This window comes from Phanerochaete carnosa, assembly GCF_000300595.1.
Source record: "Phanerochaete carnosa HHB-10118-sp unplaced genomic scaffold PHACAscaffold_12, whole genome shotgun sequence".
Taxonomy (NCBI): domain Eukaryota; kingdom Fungi; phylum Basidiomycota; class Agaricomycetes; order Polyporales; family Phanerochaetaceae; genus Phanerochaete; species Phanerochaete carnosa.
The window spans coordinates 536,699-552,849 of record NW_006767639.1 but is presented as its reverse complement, the minus strand read 5'-3'; the positions used below and the strand labels follow the sequence as shown (position 1 = coordinate 552,849).

The following is a 16,151-nucleotide window of genomic DNA, read 5'->3' as shown; positions in this document are numbered from 1 at the left end:
CCGTTGTCCCTCGGCCGCCACCATGGCTTTCGAAATGTGTTTTCATGAACCCATGAGTCATATCATCGCACATTTATGTCCGAAAGTCCACACATAAAACATAGAGAGAAAGGATGAGCGAGTAAAGTGAAGTAGTCCCAATTCTATCAGGTACAGAAATAATCTATGTCCATTCGGCACCGTCCCTGCCTAGCCAGAACCATGAATAATGCCCACTGCGCAAATACGACGTTTAGCTCCGCAATCATACGCAGTAGACGATAAAAGCTAGCGTTGTAGGTGACGGATATCTACACTGCTCTCATCTGCAAAGTCTCAACATGCCCATACACCGGCACAGGCTTGTCAGCCTCTGAGCTTGAGGCAGAGTCTTGCGTGGAGCCGGAGAGCAGAGGGCCAGGGTGAAAAACGTTCAAGGTGTACATGGCTAGGACAATCATCGCGCCGTCAAATGTATCTGTGGGGGGTATTGGGTTACTGTGCTCGCGTACCGGGACTGTATGCTCACTGAACAGCCATTGCGTGGAAATAATCCTGCCGTTCCATCCGTCCGCGAGTTCGAAGATTCGGTAAAATCCACTAAAAGGTATCAGAAATATCAGACTATTGTACGGTAAATAAAGGCGCACCGGATGAGCAGGAACAGCATGGCAAGACTGAGCCCGATGATCATCAACTTCAAGTTCCGGCTGAGCGGGATACGACCGGTAGCACGAGACGGGTTGTAGTAGCTTTCCTCGGGCCGTGCGGGGAGATCCTTGAAGTAGCGGTAGAAGAATTCAGAGGCAAGGATGATGAAGACGATCATGGCAACTATCGAGTCATGAGCAAGCAGAGCTTCGCACGATGGATCAAATGGAGAACGCACCTGTCTGGAAGATAATACCGACTAGCATGATATCGCTGCCCTAGATACTTGTGAACACCACCGCTAGGCCATGACCCTTGTTAGAGATGCTTACCAGCTTTTGGAGAGACTCAGTCTTGGCCGAAGCCGCAAGGCCGCCGCCGTTGCCTTGAATTAGTAGTGCGACGATGTCCTGCGGGAGAAGGACAGTGTGAGTGAGAAATTGACTGATCGTCGCGAGGGCTTACGCAGGTTAGGAATATCCGTGAATCTGCGTAAAGGGGACATAAGCGAGAGCTACGATGCGGAATTAGTCACTTACAGAGACGGGATGTAAGACGACCGTAGCGACTGCCGACGCATTCTGACAAGCGAGCAAATATGATGAAGATGGACGCTAGCAGCGCGGTCGGCGCAAGCACAAGGCAAGTTGACCTATAGCAGGGCCGTTGGAGGGTCGGAGAACTACGCTTTCGGCTGCACTTACTGGATGATATAGACACTCTGGATCGTTGGGTTGTTGCTCGAAACCGCCCGCGAGACCCAGCCGGCGATTTCTCCGGCTCCTGCCAAGACAATCGTGGGGAATATCCACCACAGGCGGTAGCGAAAGGCAAAGAAGACGTGTCCAGCTGTGGAAAGGTGGGTTGAGTACGCTTACCGAAGGAAAAAGAAATCTGCTTACCCGTCGACAGAGAGAAGAGTATGAGGAACAGGTAGCAAAGGCTCTTTGTCGGCGTATAATGATAGAGGTTGGTGTTGGGAGGTATGGTAGCGGCAAAGGAGGCTGGAGACTCTGTAAGACACGCCAGACAAACTAGCTTAGGCAGATGGACTTACTCGTTGAGTTCATGGCGCGAGGATAGTAGACAACGGCGAACAAAGAGGGGGCGAGAAAGGTAAATGAGGTGAGACGGATGCATGCACGGTATTTATACGATAGTATCTACTCGCACAGCGCTTTTCACGGCGCATTTTCCGACAAGCCGAGTAATAATACGAGGCTGCGCTCGAGACACGAGAGAACTGTGTTGAACAACACGATAGATTCATTGCGCGATGCAACCTTGATCCCGACTTCGCTGACCAATGATCTATCATGCTACCCGTGCTGCAAGGTCGTCTAAGCCCTCGCCATCTGCTATCGACTATTGTAAGCTTTGCGCGGTGGCTTCTGTCGTCAGATTTTTGTGGTGTATCTCCGCGTCCAGAGGCAATATAAGTTGATTTTGGGTCCAAAAAGGCAGGAAGTCAAGAAAGCGCGAAGTAGCTGTGGCTGCTGCCCCTGAAAAGAAGCACCCATTGTCGTCGGCCCGACGACTTGCATTACGAAAGAGGATCACGCTAGGGTGTCGTCGGCCCGAGCGCTGGTATAATATACACAGAGCGCTGCAAGCTCGCTGCAGTCTGTCCCAGCACACGCTCAGTACATTGCACAAGGTAGGCAGAGCAATACATACCCTCTTCCTTGTGCCGTCTGGCATGTACTCTCCTTGACCTGAGCTATGGGGAAGTCAGTGCCAATGTGCCCAACCGGAACCTTGACAGCATACGACTCGAGTGAGCTAAGGTTGCATCAAAGCTGTTCTGCACCGCTCTGGGGCAGATTGTACAATCGTTATTGAGCTAGTTGGGGTATCTATAGAAGGTGCGTGCTGCGCAGAGGCAGTAGCAGTGTGCGCAGTATCCAAGAAAGGGAATGGGCGGGATGACAAAAGCCGGCGGCAGAGTGCTCGTACCAGGACCCCGAACACTTCGCCCACAACTGCCTACAGCGCCTTCCAAGTTTCAAGTTTCGCGTGTACGACGATCACCGCAACCGCGCTCGTCCATTCTCGACCGGACGCTGCGCCTGTGGGATGCAGGTCAACACAGCTACACCGCAGTGGCCCTCGCTCTACGACTTCTTTGGCACAGAGATTGACCCTATTTCGGGTCGAGATCCCGTGCAGCCTCGAGGGCACTATCTCTTTCGTACCATCGGTATGCCAGACAGCTAATGTTGGGGCAGGACGATGCTCAAGACTTTACAGATATCTACCGATTTACGCTATACTGGACTTTAATATTCTATACCCCAGCCTTCTTCTTCTGCGGGCTGTACGCCTTCCTGAACCTGACATTCACTCAGCAGTCGCGAGTCCGCCGATATCTGTTCCTTGCTCCCAGGAAATACCATGCAGTTTCGACTTCTGTAGATATTCCTCTCAAGGTTCGCAGAGCGGCGCTCAGCCCCGATCTTCCAGAAGGCCGGCGTTGTGGTCGGCCCAGAACGAGACATAACGAGCGTCGATCACGCCTGACTTTTGCGATGCTGGTCGCCCTGGCGTTCGCCGTCTGCGCTGTTGGAGGCGCAGTGGTAGGTTCCGCAGTGACAGCCTATGTCATGGCAGGGCTTTTTAGGGCTGCTCGGTTCAACATGTCTACGTATGCCGTTCTTGCGCCGCATATAGTCAGCTTTGCTGATCGCGACGATACAGCTGGATACCCTTTTTCCTCGGGCTGATACAGACTCTTATAGGATTCCTAGGGTATGTCGTCTATTTGAGTCTCTCTCAATGATCCAAGCTAAACGTAAAGCAGACTATGGCCTACAGTCATAGATATCATTTAGTACTCTCCTCTTCCCTATACCGACGTACATCATGATACCAGGCTTATCACCTCGCTGATCCAATTACCTGGCGTGTTTGTGGTCGTGCGTGCTCGCAGCGTATGGAGGATATATAGGATTGCATGCTTGCAAGTATGTGGAGTTGAATGTGTAATAATACAGTCTTTTTTGTTTGTATTATTATGTCGTGGCAAATTTCCCTCGGCAAGTTCGCTATGTGTACTTCGTCTGTGTTCCAAATTTGTATAAACTAAGTACCATCAGTGATGACTGGTAAGACTGGTGAACTTCTGGCCATGGGTCTGTACTATCGAGGATCTTGGTTCCAGCCTTCGTACACTGTCTAATAACATCCTGAATTTTCTTCATTTCGTCTAAAGTAAATCATAGACTCTACCACACTGAGGCTCGGCGTACACTTCATCGCGCATTCAACAGATAACTGTAACGGCACGTACATAAGGTCATACGAGAAGATAGAAAGAAGTCACAGGCCAATACTCGAAAGCGAACACATTCCGAAACCTATATCATTCAATCATTCAGTCGCCATCTAGGCTGCATACCACTTCAATTGCATAGCAATCAACACTACGGGCAAGACGCTCACGATCTCACCGAGACCTGCGTACGCCGGCGCAATGCGCGCGTTTACGAACGCACCCGCCGCAAAGAGGATCGCCACGGTGTTGTACACCGCCGCCCACGCAAAATTGAGCATGATCCTGCGGCGGACAGCGTCGCTGAGGCCGAGGAGGGCGCCGACGCCGTCGAGCGACGGGCGGATGAGCACCGCGTCGGCAGCGGCAGAGGCCGCCGCACCCGCACCCGCGCCGGCCGCGGCGTCAGACGACATGTGCACGCCGACGTCGGCCTGCGCGAGCGCGACGCTGTCGTTCGTGCCATCGCCGCAGAAGAGCACGCGCGCGCCGTACGCCTGCAGGCTGCGGATGTACGCGGCTTTGTCGGCGGGCAGGCAGCCCGCGCGCACGCGCTCCGACGGGATATCCAACGCTGAGGCGACGTGGTGCACCGCAGCAGCGTGGTCGCCGCTCAGGATGGAGACTTTGACGTTGCGCTTGGCGAGCGTGGACAGCAGGGTGGGGACTTCAGGGCGGATAGAGTCGGACAGGGCAAAGGCGGCGAGGAGAGCATTGTTGTAAGTGACACAGAATGTCGTGAATCCGGCATCGAGCAGAGGACGGACTGATGGATGTGCTTCTAGGTCGAGCCATTTCGCATTGCCGCCCTGTAGGAGCTTGCCCGCAAAAGTGCCCTGCACACCTTTACTTGTGATCTCTTCGACATTCGACACCTGGGAGGCGGCAACTTCGCCCTCCTGGTTCAGGCGAGCCGCAATGGCACGTGCGACTGGGTGCTTGCTAACCGACACCAACGCCAAGATTGCGGAGCTCGTTTTCAGAGACGTGTCAGCGACGACCTCTTGCACAATCTCGGCCTGCGCAACTTCAAGCTGTCCGGTGGTTAACGTCCCCGTCTTGTCGAAGACCGCGTGCGTCACCTCTCTCGCCACCTCGATGGTCGTCGCCGCCTTGAATACCAGCCCAAGCCTCGCCGCGACACCGCTTGCGACGAGGACAACCATCGGCACCGCGAGCCCGATCGCACACGGGCACGAGATCGCGAGGACCGCGATAGCATATGTGACCGCGCGCACGACGGCGTTGCCTCTGCTCTCCTTCCGCACGTACACGCCGACGAGTATCCACACGACGAGGGTGATCACTGCCAGCACGAGCACCGCGGGCACAAACCATGTGCAGACGCGGTCGACAAGCCCCTGGATACGCGCGCGCGAGAAGCGGGCATCGTCGACCATGTCTGCGATGTCACTGATCGTGTTCTCGCCCGGGAGGCGCGCCACACGCACGAGCAGGCTTCCGGGCCCGTTGCGCGTGCCCGCGAGGACATCATCGCCCGCTGACTTCTCAACCGGCACAGACTCGCCGGTCATCATCGACTCGTCGACGGCGCTGGTGCCCGAGAGGACGCGCCCGTCGGTGATGATGGTCGAGTCGGGGAGCACGCGGAAGGTGTCGTCGTACTGTAGTAGACGGGCGTCGATGGTCTCTTCTGAGGTCTTGCCGTCTGGATGGGTCGTGACGATGGTGGCCGTGGATTGCTGCAGAGAGCGCAGAGAGAGCGCAGCGACGGCGCGTTGGCGGGCAAGTGCACTTGCCAGCTGGCCGAACATGATCAAGGTGACCAAAAGCGTACTGGTCTCGAAGAAGGAGCCACCTTGCAGCGGGCGTCCGACCATCTCGTAAGCGAAAGCGACGATGGAGTAGATATATGCTGTGGTAGTGCTAAGGACAACAAGGAGATCTGTTTCGATTAGGCCGGAGAAGAAGAGGCTTTTGAAAGCGTTGCTGTAGAATGGACCAGCGATGGCCACTTGGACAAGCGTAGCGAGGACCAGCGAAGAGATAGCGTAAGCCGTAGGATGAGCAGGAAGGGGAGCCCATGCCATGACTAGGACTGGTATAGTCAACAAGGACGACACGACCGTGCGCAACAGGAGCATGCGGATATGTTTCGCACCCGCGGTCAAGGCCGGATCCTTCGGCTCCGAAGCAAGAGTCGGCGAGCATGTCTCGTAGGACGCCATGACATCGCGTGCGCCGATTATATGCGGGTCATACAGGACGCGAACACTGTCGTTCATGACTTTCACCACCTGCGTGACACCGACCGGGGCGGACATCTGCAGCATCTTTCCAGCCATAGACGTCGTAACTTCGAGAGCGCGGGTGGAGGATGTCGAGGCGATCTGCTCGGTGGTGAACCCGGTGCGCTTCTGAATGGTCTGGATCAGTGTCGGCAAGTCCTGCGGGTCGCAACTATAATCGAACTCGGCTCTGCAGAGGACAAGACTGGTCTTGATGTTGCTGATCGTCGGTTGGGCCTTCAGGGTACGAATAAGTTTGTTCTCGCATCCAGTGCAGGTCATACCCTTCACCGCGAGGACGCAATGATTCTCGCCAGGAGTGGCATCTAGAATGGACGGCTGTTTCTCGACGTCAACATCATCGTCGGCCTCGCCTTTGCCGCAGCAGGAATCGGCGCAGCATGAATCCAGCGATGCTCGAGATCTGTGAAGGGAAGGGATATTGGCTTTGTCTTCAGAGCAACAGCCGCCTGCACAGCAGGAATCAACCGAAGCCCGGGATTGATGGTGGAGTGGCACATCATTGGCACTTCGGCTGCCGCAGCGACCGCCCGAGCAGCACGAGTTCAACGAAACTCGAGATTTGCGAGGGATAGATTGGATGTCAAGGTTGCTGCCAGCGTCGCAACAGCCACCAGCACAACAAGAGTCTACGGAACGGCGAGAAGTCGTCCGATCGAGATCTTTGCCACAGGCATCGTCCCCGCAGCACGAAGACAGAGATGCCTTGCTCCGAAGGCTCTTGCGTAGGCTGACCAAAGATGCCGAGACAGAGGCAGCGACGGGTGCGCGGGAAGAGCAGCATGATTGAAGACCTCGGGCAAGCAGCGCCTTGCAAATACACCCGAAGGCCGATAGGGTAGCCTGCTGACGCTTGTGGGCGAGCGATTTGTGCTCACCGCAGGCTTCCTTGGGCAGGCCTTTGGAAGACTTTGCTGCCTTGCGCTTACGAAGTCCGCAGCTGTGAACCTCGTCGCGTGGCTGGAAAATGCCAGCCGGTGGCTGACTAGTGTAAGAGAGGAGCTCCGGGACTGCAATCCTGTCGTCATCATCTGCACATATGTGAGACTTCAGAAATGCCTAGTGCACGGGGACTAAGCTGTGCTAACCTTCGCACTTGCATGTCTCCTCAGATGCCAAGAATTCCTTCTCCAATCTCTCGACGTCGCCCGCCATGTGCAAATGATCGTCATCGTTGGCGCAGATAGCCCTCGCCAGCTGGTCTATACATGTATCTGCCACGTAGCTTGAGTCGCTGCTGATAACGCCTGAAATAAAGCTATGTGTACGCACCATCACACCCACACTCGGTTCCCGCGCAACATTCACTTCCAGATTTCTCGATTAAATCCTCTTCTTTGGCCTGGGTACGGGCACTGTCGCTATGTGCGCCGCTACTACCTCTGCAGCAGGGTGACATGACTGGGGAGGAATCGTGGTACGAGGGTGAGTCAATCTCGGGAGAAATCGCGCGACTTTCGTCTTTGCGTGTCCACGAGGCCGGGAGGAAGGCAATGCATGGTCTAGCCTGCGGCCGGGAGTGGTCCGCATGTCGTCCACACTACCGGGGGCGTCGAGCCTCACGGGATACTCTAAAAAAAATTTGATTTGATATTATCGCACGCTGCGACCTACAACATAACTTCCTGAAGCACCGTTTGGTATGTCAGACGCAAGTTTTGGAATGTACGGAGTTGTCTATACTCACCTAAGCGACTTCAACCTGCCGATGGAAAAGCACCGGAGCGGCCGAGAACGCCGTTGCCGCTCGGCCCTTATCTAAGCAGATTGCCATTGCTGACCCGACTGTCGTAGGCAACGTCCCAGGCGGCGAAGAAGGGCAAGGAGAACGAGGGAGGGGACAAGATGGTGGTGGGTCGTCGAAAGGGGCTCAGAGGGCTTCAGAGGAGGGCCAGGATATATACTGACCTATGCGGTCCTCAATCGTCGATTCGTAACCGCGGCGGTACCCACTACCCTTGAGATAGGCGCTTAGTTCACCATGGTGTTGGTGACGCGTGAATCACCGGAAAGGCGACATAAGCTGAGCTTCCCGTGTGCATCGCGTGATCTCTTTACTATTGACTAGTAGACGGCCTTCGTCCGACGGAATAAGTATGTTGTCGTGACCAGTTCATTAACGCGAGTACTACCATGGAGGTAGCCGCGCTAAGTCACATCTAGTCAGTTTCCAGATGAGAGTGGTCGTTTCAAAGATGGCCAGCACTTTAACACATGTACGTCCGCAGATACCATAATATTTACACTGAAGGTGATAGTCAAACTAAGCGGGCTATAAACCACATAATTCACAGCCTCTGGCTCCGCCTCCCCCGTAGTGATAGAAGCGCCACGGTCTGCAAGAGAATCCATCTCCATGCATAACCTTTTGAATATCTTGGGTAGAAGACATTGAGGCAATCCAGCGAAAGGAGTGCCAATCTGTGGTGATGCCATTCAGCACGACACTGAGCGGTCGGCTCCGTAAGTCAAAGAATGGAATTCATCAGTGTAAGTCTCAGCTGTGAGCAGGATCCCCAGCCGCTGATGTACATCCACGGGAACCTTAGTGAATTTACGCAGGTGGTGAAGACAGCGGTATCTGGCACAGGTAAGCACTATGCTGGCACGCTTTGAACAATACGACCACTTATTCCGATTCAGCGACAGCCACCGATAATAGGACTGTGACCCTCCTGTCAGCCGACCAAATATTGCCGCAACCGCCTCGAGCGGCAGGGATCGTCACTCGCCAGACCAGAAGCAAGCCTGATTCGTTTTTCTCGCTGTATAAAGACGGCCTTGACGTCCGGGGCGGTCAGCGGAGAGCTTGAGTAAGCTCTGGAGCTCCAGCCCGTGATATCGAGGATGCAGGAGATACCGATAGTCTAGAGAGTTGGCCCAAGGTAGAAGGAATGCATTGTGACCACATGCACCACTGCAAGGAAAGTACTCAGCGGGATACCACGCTTCGATGCGTCTAGCATGGGCGGCTCATCGGCAGTGATACAGGATAAAGCGAGAGCCGACGCGCATCAACCTCTGGATGAGACATAAGCTGTAGCTTGGCAGCTTTAAGGACGTCAGGTCGTACGGCACGGAAGAGGGTGCCACAGAGGCGATAAACTTTAGTCCATGGTAGATCTTCAGTAGAGCATGCACACCTTCAGGAGGGCTCGCCATGGTGCTGGCCGTGATAACACCAAGGGGAGAGCATACACTCAGCTCAAGGGCCAAAAATGCAGATACTGTCATCTCAAACCACAGGGAACTCTATAGCTACCTGTTAGTTGGCTTATGTTATTACGTTGTACGTGAGATATCTAATACGACGGCCTCATTCGGCCTGACGATGGAATCGTTGGTGCGGTCGAGGCACAGGAGCCACGAGCCTGGTCTCCCGCCGATCCAAAGTCAGTCCAAGCAATCTACCTTATTTTTCCTACCGCTCCATAGACCGTTGAGCTCGGGAACGTAGTAGAAACGATCCTAGCTCGTTTCAACAGAGGTTAGATGGAAGTACTAGTGCGATACTTACAGTCTGGTGAAAGGACGATTGCAGAGCCACCGCACCATCATCGCGCAATCTGAACCACCTGCTGCCTGTCCAGCGAGTATGAGTGGCTCTAAGATTGGGGTTTCGAGCAGCCAGAACAGAATCGAAAGCATCTCGACTCCGAGTACTAGTCAGACGCGGGCTAAGTATCCAAAATCTAGAAAATCGAAAGTAAACCTCCGTAAAGTAACCGAGCTCTTCTCTGACCCCATACCGAGTTCAAGCCCACCTGTCCCGGAGGATAAAACACGAGCGCATTTGACGGCATCCACTGAAAGCAGCTCACGGCAGCATCGGACGGCGCTTATAAGGCCCACCCGATCAGCCTCCGCTTCTCACGATCTGATGACATGTGACTGTGACACTCGCGTGTCTGCCGCCGGAGGCGCGCCCGCGCGAATAATTGGCCCCTTGTGTTTTGTTGTCCACCGTCATCCTCACCGTCGGCCACCATGCCGTTCCCCTTCAGCTTCGTTTTTTCTGTTCCCGGTATTGCCAACCCTTTTACCTCCCCCAAGGCACACCACTCGCCGTCCACGGCACGCGCGCCCAGCCCCGCGTCAACGTCAAGTCAAGGAACGAAGAAGCCGGAACTAGGCATGAGCAAGAAGATCTTCTCGCTCAACAGGTCTCTCAGGACAGATGACATTCGACGCCGACCTCTCACTAGCACTCCCAGCCTCGAGCCACCGCCGCCGACCTCTCGAAAGAGAGGCTGGGTGCCCTCGAGCTCAGAGCCCAGCATTCCAACCACCTTTTCTGCGACCGTCCAGACCTCATCCTCTGGTTGTCTCAACCCCTCCCCTTCGAACCTCGGTAACAATATGCAGGTTGACTCAGAGCAGCATCACGAAGACGATATGGAGGCTGGTGAGTACATCCGCATAGTACTGTTGGCTTGCGTGGGGACACGAGAAGCTGTCACGAAGTAGTGCGAGGGAACTTGTTTGATACGATTGCAAGTGATCGTCTGACCATATAATGGTCGAGATCCATGTTTCATCTTGCATTAAGTTACCCCCAGCTAGTACGCGAGAGAAGGCGCAGGCCACCGGTGGCCTGGGGTACCACGGACCGAGGGTGCAGGTGTCGGTCGACTTCCAAAGACATTTGCGATATCGAGAATGCGCCCGCGATGTTATAAAGGGGTTTTCTCGAGGCGCGGGGATGGCGATGCGAGATACACGCGGAAACGGGCTGGTTATATGCGCGACGCATCACAGCGCGTCACGCACTGCTCGGGCATCAACGTTCAACCCTGCGGCGTTTGTATCCTGTCACACGTGTTGGGTTTTCTTCCCATCCTCAGCTTTCCTCGCTCTTGTTTCACGCACTTCACGCATGTTATAGCACTTCACCGCCTCAGGATGACTGCACTGACTTTCCAGGAGTCATATATTATCATCATAGCGCACTTTGTCGCCCTCATGATGTTCACAGTACCACTCACACTCCGTGTCACTGTAGACCTCCCTCCTCCCAAGCGTCGCAAGACTTTTGCTGGTTCAATCGCTTCTACAGCGCTGAGCGCTGCCCTTATCGGAACTGCGGTCGGCCTGACAGTCTATCGCCTGTGAGTACAAGTCGCCTTTTCTCTCTGTTTTTGGGCTGACCCGGCCACAGATGGAAAGGCAAAGGCAAACAGACCGAAGTTCCACCGCCTCCTTATGAACAGAGAGAATGGGCCTCGTCTCCCTCCGTGGGTCATGGCCCCAAGGCCGACGAGGCTAGCGGTCCTCACTACGTTCCCGTTTCTCAGCCTGATCCCTGCGAATACTCTGAACCTTCTGTTACGTCTTCCGTACAGCGCCGACGGCAGCGACACGTCGCAGGCAGGCGTAGTTTGCCCCGGCAGCGCAGGGTCCATCCACGCACACAACCAACCTACCCGCACGCCTTCAACTTCTCACCGCCTGAGCACTCTGCTCACGTCCCTGTCCCACAATTCAACTTCGATTCAGCAAATCAGAGCTACGAAGAAGAGCCTGAAGCCGACACCTCCGATCAGATGGACTGGATAGGCGACAAGCTCGCTCAACTCATCGAAGAGGGCAAGCGTGCACTAGGCAAAGAGATCGTCATTACTGCCGAGGCGGAGGAAGACGAAGAAGACGACGGGTCCGGCCAGTGGGTCGAGGATGACGAAGGCCCCATTCCCTCTCCTTCCTCCGGTTCCTTCTGCAAGAGCCATCGTCCGTGCGATATCGCGATTGTCTCGCCACCGCCACAGTACAGCTCGCCTTGGCGTACGCCGCGCAGCCCAAATAGCGGCCGCTTTGACACGATCTCGCGGCCTGATTCAACGTACAGCTCGCCGCGGAACCGTGCTCGGGCAGACAGCGTCGATTCGCTAGGATCCATCCTCAGTAGCCAGCATCAGGAGGACGGATCGGCATGGCAGAGCCCGGAAATGCGCGAGGCAATGGAGCGTGCGCGCCAGTCCTACCTTCAACGCGGGCAGATGGCTTCGTAACCACCGCTCCGCCGTTGTCGGCCTCACACCTCGCTCTCATGTCCGTCATGACTTCCACGACACCCTAGACGGCTAGGCACGGTTTACGCTCTATTGTTATGCATATCGCAAGAACTTCCGCTATCACTATCGCATGCACGCAGTCATACGCACAACCATACGCACTTTCGCTCTCTCATCACTCTCGTTCGCTCCGTTGGATTCCGATTTCTACTGTAATTTGTAGCGCACTCTGTTCTCCTGATACTCCCTTGGGGTGTCGTATTTGTTAATTTTTACGCCATTGTACTCATAGTTTGTCTCCGAAATTGAATGTTGTGTTCTCATGAGACTCAGTGTCAGATTAAGTTTGCAGCATAGTCGCGGCAGAGCGAGTAATACTGTCCTCCAATAACTGAAGCGATGCGCTCGGGCCCGGGTCGTGCGTCACGACGTACCGCTATTTCACTTCGATTGCCGCTTACGCTTGGTACACGCGCATTGCTCTGGGCTTGATGTTTGCTCGTCTCGACATACAGCACATCGTTTAGGCCGTCGACAACGCATCGTATACTCATCCTGCGGACGATTACAGTTTGGCTCTAGAGCGTGCGACACGCACGAACCATCTGCGAGCGAGCACCGGCTTTATCAATCCGACCGGAACGATGGCCACCATATCCACACAGCTCAGAAACTTCAAGGAGCCGACGCGCGAACAGCTCAACCACCTCTTCTTTGCGATCCCGCATGAAGCCGAGACCAGTGCTGCAGGTAATGGCAGGGAGAAGGAGAAGGGCGGTGCGGGCAGCGAGCTCGAGAAGATTGAGGTTGGCGCCATCCTGTCCCTCGGTGTGCAGGGAATGGAGGAGGCATACGTGCGTACCCTATCGGATCGTGGTGCACGGAGGGTGCTGAGAACATGACAGACCGGCAGGCTGTACCTGATACCGCCCTACCTCGCCTTCGCGTCGCTCGACCGCAAGAGCGTGCGCTTCACGATGCCGCTGAGCACGATCCGCCGTGTCGAGCGGCTGAACGCCAAGGCGGGCGTGTATGCGCTGAGCCTTGCGCTCTGGCACGGCATGAAAATCGTAAGCCGCACCCCCTCTTCCGCTCTCCGTGCGCCGTGCAAACACACCCTGGCCTGTAGGTTGTGCAGATCACGGCGCTGCGCCCGACAGCGGACCTCTTCTGCTCGCTGCTCCGTGACGCACTCAAGGTCGAGCTCGCGCGCGGCCAGATGAAGGTCGTCAAGACGTTCGTGCAGACGTGCTACTCCGAAGTGTTCATCGCCGCTACAAACGACGCGGACGGCAAGGAGGGCGCTGCAGGCCAGAAGAACGAGGCCCTGCCCGGCAGCGACCCCAACTCTGCGTACCTTGGCGGACTCGGATTGAAGTTCAAGTTCCCAGGCGACCCTCGGAAGTGAGTCTTGCGCTACTATGGGCGAGAGTGCGCGTGTACAACTGACGTTCAGGCTGCGCGAGGCATCGAAGACGAAACTCTGGACGGCATACCTGAAGGGTAGGTGTAATCGCCACTAATCTCAACATTTTGCCAATTAACACATCCCAGCGCACGGCCGCAACTTGACACTCATACGCTATCCACAGTGCACGCGACTGGTACAGGTCGGCCTTCCGAACCGATTGCGTGGCGAGATGTGGGAGACGCTCTCAGGTTCGCTGTACCTCCGCTTTGAGAACCCGGGCGTGTACGAGCAAATCCTGGAGGAAAACAAGGGTCGTACGAGCACCAGCACCGAGGAGATTGAGAAGGACTTGCATCGCTCCTTGCCCGAATACTCGGCATATCAGAGCGAAGAAGGTATCACTGCGCTCAGGAGAGTGCTTCAGGCGTATTCGTTCAAGAATCCTGAGACAGGGTATTGTCAGGTGAGTGCGGAGTGATTGACTGTGTGCTCTTTAAACGAGCGGGCCGTAGGCTATGAACATCCTTGCGGCTGCAATATTGATCTACATGTCGGAAGAACAAGCATTCTGGTTGCTCGAGGTCATATGCGACCGCCTATTGCCAGGATACTACAGGTACACATCTAAAATACTACTTCTGCTTTACTGCTAACATAATTTACGTATAGCCCCTCAATGCACGGCACACTTCTCGACCAGCGGGTTTTCGAGTCTCTTGTGCATCGGTGTCTTCCTATTATCTACGATCACTTCACTACTGTCGACGTCCAGCTGTCTGTTGCATCATTACCGTGGTTCTTGAGTTTGTCAGCAGTCTTTGGCGAGTGTCCTTGCACGGCTCGCTCACCGAGAGCTGTTATGCAGGTTCATCAACAGCATGCCCATGGTCTTTGCCTTCCGGATAATCGACTGCTTCTTCTGCATGGGTCCGAAGGTGCTATTCCAAGTAGGGTGAGTCGCGTATACTTTGAGGTTTTGCGACTGGAAGCTCACTGCATCCTATTGGCAGACTTGGCAAGTACTCGTTCGCCTCGTTGTCCACTGTTGTGCTGATTCAATAGTACCTCTAAGCCATCCTGAAAATTAACGGCGAGCAGCTTCTTCAGATTCAAGATGACGGCGGCTTCATCCAGTATGTGGAACGCCACATGTAGGGTGCCTGATCTAATATCCTAGAGCAGCCTGATGCGCGACTACTTCTCCTCCCTGGGCGCCTCCGCACACCCCGACTCACCCGACCCGCGCGCCCGCGCGATCACACGCTTCCAGGAGCTCCTCCTCGTCTCCTTCCGCGAGTTCGCGGTCATCACCGATGAGACGATCCAGAACGAGCGCAAGAAATTCCGAGGTGAGGTCATTCACAGCATCGAGACCTTCTCGAAGCGGTCTGCGATCCGGAACCTCAAGAGTCTGGAACGGTTTAGCAAGGATCAAGCGGGCTCTATCTACGATGCGCTCTTCAAGGCGATATGCATCGAACCCCCACCCGCGGTGTCCCTCCCTCCCCCTACGCTCTTGACGACCAAGGAGGGTCAGGAGGAGAGGCCTGAGACGCGTATCGAACTGAAGACATTTAGGGTATTCTTGAGTGAAATCGCAACATGGGCCAGGAATGAGAGGATTGTGTCAAACGGGTTTCAGGTATGACGACCAAGCTCAGGGTAATTCAGGTTTACTAACCTACGCTTAGCAAAGAGTAGAAAAAGAAGTCGCGGAGCATGAGTTTATTGACCGACTTTTCTTCTTCTGGGATGGGGACTACAGAGGGGCACTATCTTTCCAGGTCAGGCGTGTTTGCAGCTCGTGTGTTCCTCCAAATCACTGATTTCACTGACGACCACAGGACCTTGTATCAGGGCTGGACGGCGTGATGTTCAACGACCTCATGGAGAACATTGAATGGTTCTTCAACCTCCACGACAAGAATAAGGATGGCTACCTGACAAAGGACGAAGTGCTCACTCTGTCAGAGTCATTGTTGGTTAGTCAGATGTCTTCTTTCATTAAGGCTACTCTCAGACCCGTCTACGCAGTTCATCTTCCGCTTTGAGATCGGTGATGCGTACCTCGGGGCCGTCAGTCGATTCATGTCGAATGCGTTCGAGTACGGTGATGCATTACTTCCTCGATCGGAGGGGGCGGATGGAGACGACGAGACGCCGCCGCACATAGAGTCAAATCAGCCCTACATCAATCTTGCAACGTACGTGTCTCTTCGTTGGTCCCTAACTTCTAACGGACCAGCTCTTATAGATTCCGTATGGTTGTGCTCGCGGATGAAATCCTGGAGTCGTTCTTTGAGACAGATTTCTCTGCCACGTTCAGGCTTGGACCAGTACCCATGACGGACATCCCGTCGAACCACGGCCTGCTAGGCGACCTGTGGACGCAGATCACGAGCGAGGACAACAAAAAGATTCTCAACAGGTTCACGGACGGTGTCGGCCGCGCAGTCGGCAAGCACCAGGTCTTCCACCGGCCTGCGATCGGCAAGTTCACCGCGCTTGAAGAGCCCAAGGCGCGCGAGTCGCTGCTTACGCCGACAATGCGTCGCTCG

At 54.9% G+C, this 16,151-nt stretch overlaps 5 protein-coding genes across 5 annotated transcripts; 3 read left to right on the top strand and 2 right to left on the bottom strand.

The window, feature by feature from the left end:
* Positions 1 to 98: 98 nt before the first annotated feature.
* Positions 99 to 1,700, bottom strand: PHACADRAFT_213853 (uncharacterized protein; the record flags this gene model as incomplete). Its single annotated transcript, XM_007401222.1, has 9 exons — positions 99 to 579; positions 630 to 813; positions 869 to 908; positions 963 to 1,040; positions 1,096 to 1,118; positions 1,170 to 1,282; positions 1,335 to 1,479; positions 1,533 to 1,634; positions 1,688 to 1,700. 9 exons carry the CDS (start codon positions 1,698 to 1,700, stop codon positions 291 to 293), a joined length of 987 nt encoding a protein of 328 aa, XP_007401284.1. The 3' UTR covers positions 99 to 290.
* A 1,006-nt stretch (positions 1,701 to 2,706) lies between these two features.
* PHACADRAFT_105877 (uncharacterized protein) lies at positions 2,707 to 3,461 on the top strand (the record flags this gene model as incomplete). Its single annotated transcript, XM_007401221.1, has 4 exons — positions 2,707 to 2,821; positions 2,872 to 3,274; positions 3,328 to 3,378; positions 3,431 to 3,461. 4 exons carry the CDS (start codon positions 2,707 to 2,709, stop codon positions 3,459 to 3,461), a joined length of 600 nt encoding a protein of 199 aa, XP_007401283.1.
* Positions 3,462 to 3,820: 359 nt separating this feature from the next.
* PHACADRAFT_264616 (uncharacterized protein) lies at positions 3,821 to 7,485 on the bottom strand. The gene is made up of 3 exons (XM_007401220.1): positions 7,444 to 7,485; positions 7,260 to 7,385; positions 3,821 to 7,202 (listed from the first exon to the last, which is right to left on the bottom strand). Exon 3 carries the CDS (start codon positions 6,430 to 6,432, stop codon positions 4,015 to 4,017), a length of 2,418 nt encoding a protein of 805 aa, XP_007401282.1. The 5' UTR covers positions 6,433 to 7,202; positions 7,260 to 7,385; positions 7,444 to 7,485; the 3' UTR covers positions 3,821 to 4,014.
* A 3,026-nt stretch (positions 7,486 to 10,511) lies between these two features.
* Positions 10,512 to 12,453, top strand: PHACADRAFT_264614 (uncharacterized protein). Its single transcript, XM_007401219.1, has 2 exons — positions 10,512 to 11,279; positions 11,330 to 12,453. The coding sequence occupies exons 1-2, from the start codon at positions 11,074 to 11,076 to the stop codon at positions 12,177 to 12,179; spliced, it is 1,056 nt and encodes a 351-aa protein (XP_007401281.1). The 5' UTR covers positions 10,512 to 11,073; the 3' UTR covers positions 12,180 to 12,453.
* A 373-nt stretch (positions 12,454 to 12,826) lies between these two features.
* PHACADRAFT_105336 (uncharacterized protein) lies at positions 12,827 to 15,939 on the top strand (the record flags this gene model as incomplete). Its single annotated transcript, XM_007401218.1, has 14 exons — positions 12,827 to 12,988; positions 13,088 to 13,252; positions 13,312 to 13,586; positions 13,639 to 13,685; positions 13,737 to 14,056; positions 14,106 to 14,209; positions 14,263 to 14,400; positions 14,459 to 14,545; positions 14,614 to 14,618; positions 14,666 to 14,726; positions 14,776 to 15,235; positions 15,285 to 15,377; positions 15,438 to 15,575; positions 15,628 to 15,939. The coding sequence occupies 14 exons, from the start codon at positions 12,827 to 12,829 to the stop codon at positions 15,937 to 15,939; spliced, it is 2,367 nt and encodes a 788-aa protein (XP_007401280.1).
* Between the last annotated feature and the right edge of the window lie 212 nt (positions 15,940 to 16,151).

Bases quoted from the DNA above. Each gene is read 5' to 3' on its own strand.
- PHACADRAFT_264616 (XM_007401220.1), bottom strand. From the start codon at position 6,432: ATGACCTGCACTGGATGCGAGAACAAACTTATTCGTACCCTGAAGGCC.
- PHACADRAFT_264614 (XM_007401219.1), top strand. From the start codon at position 11,074: ATGACTGCACTGACTTTCCAGGAGTCATATATTATCATCATAGCGCAC. The intron at 11,280-11,329 runs GTGAGTACAAGT...ACCCGGCCACAG, and splicing joins GGCCTGACAGTCTATCGCCT to ATGGAAAGGCAAAGGCAAAC.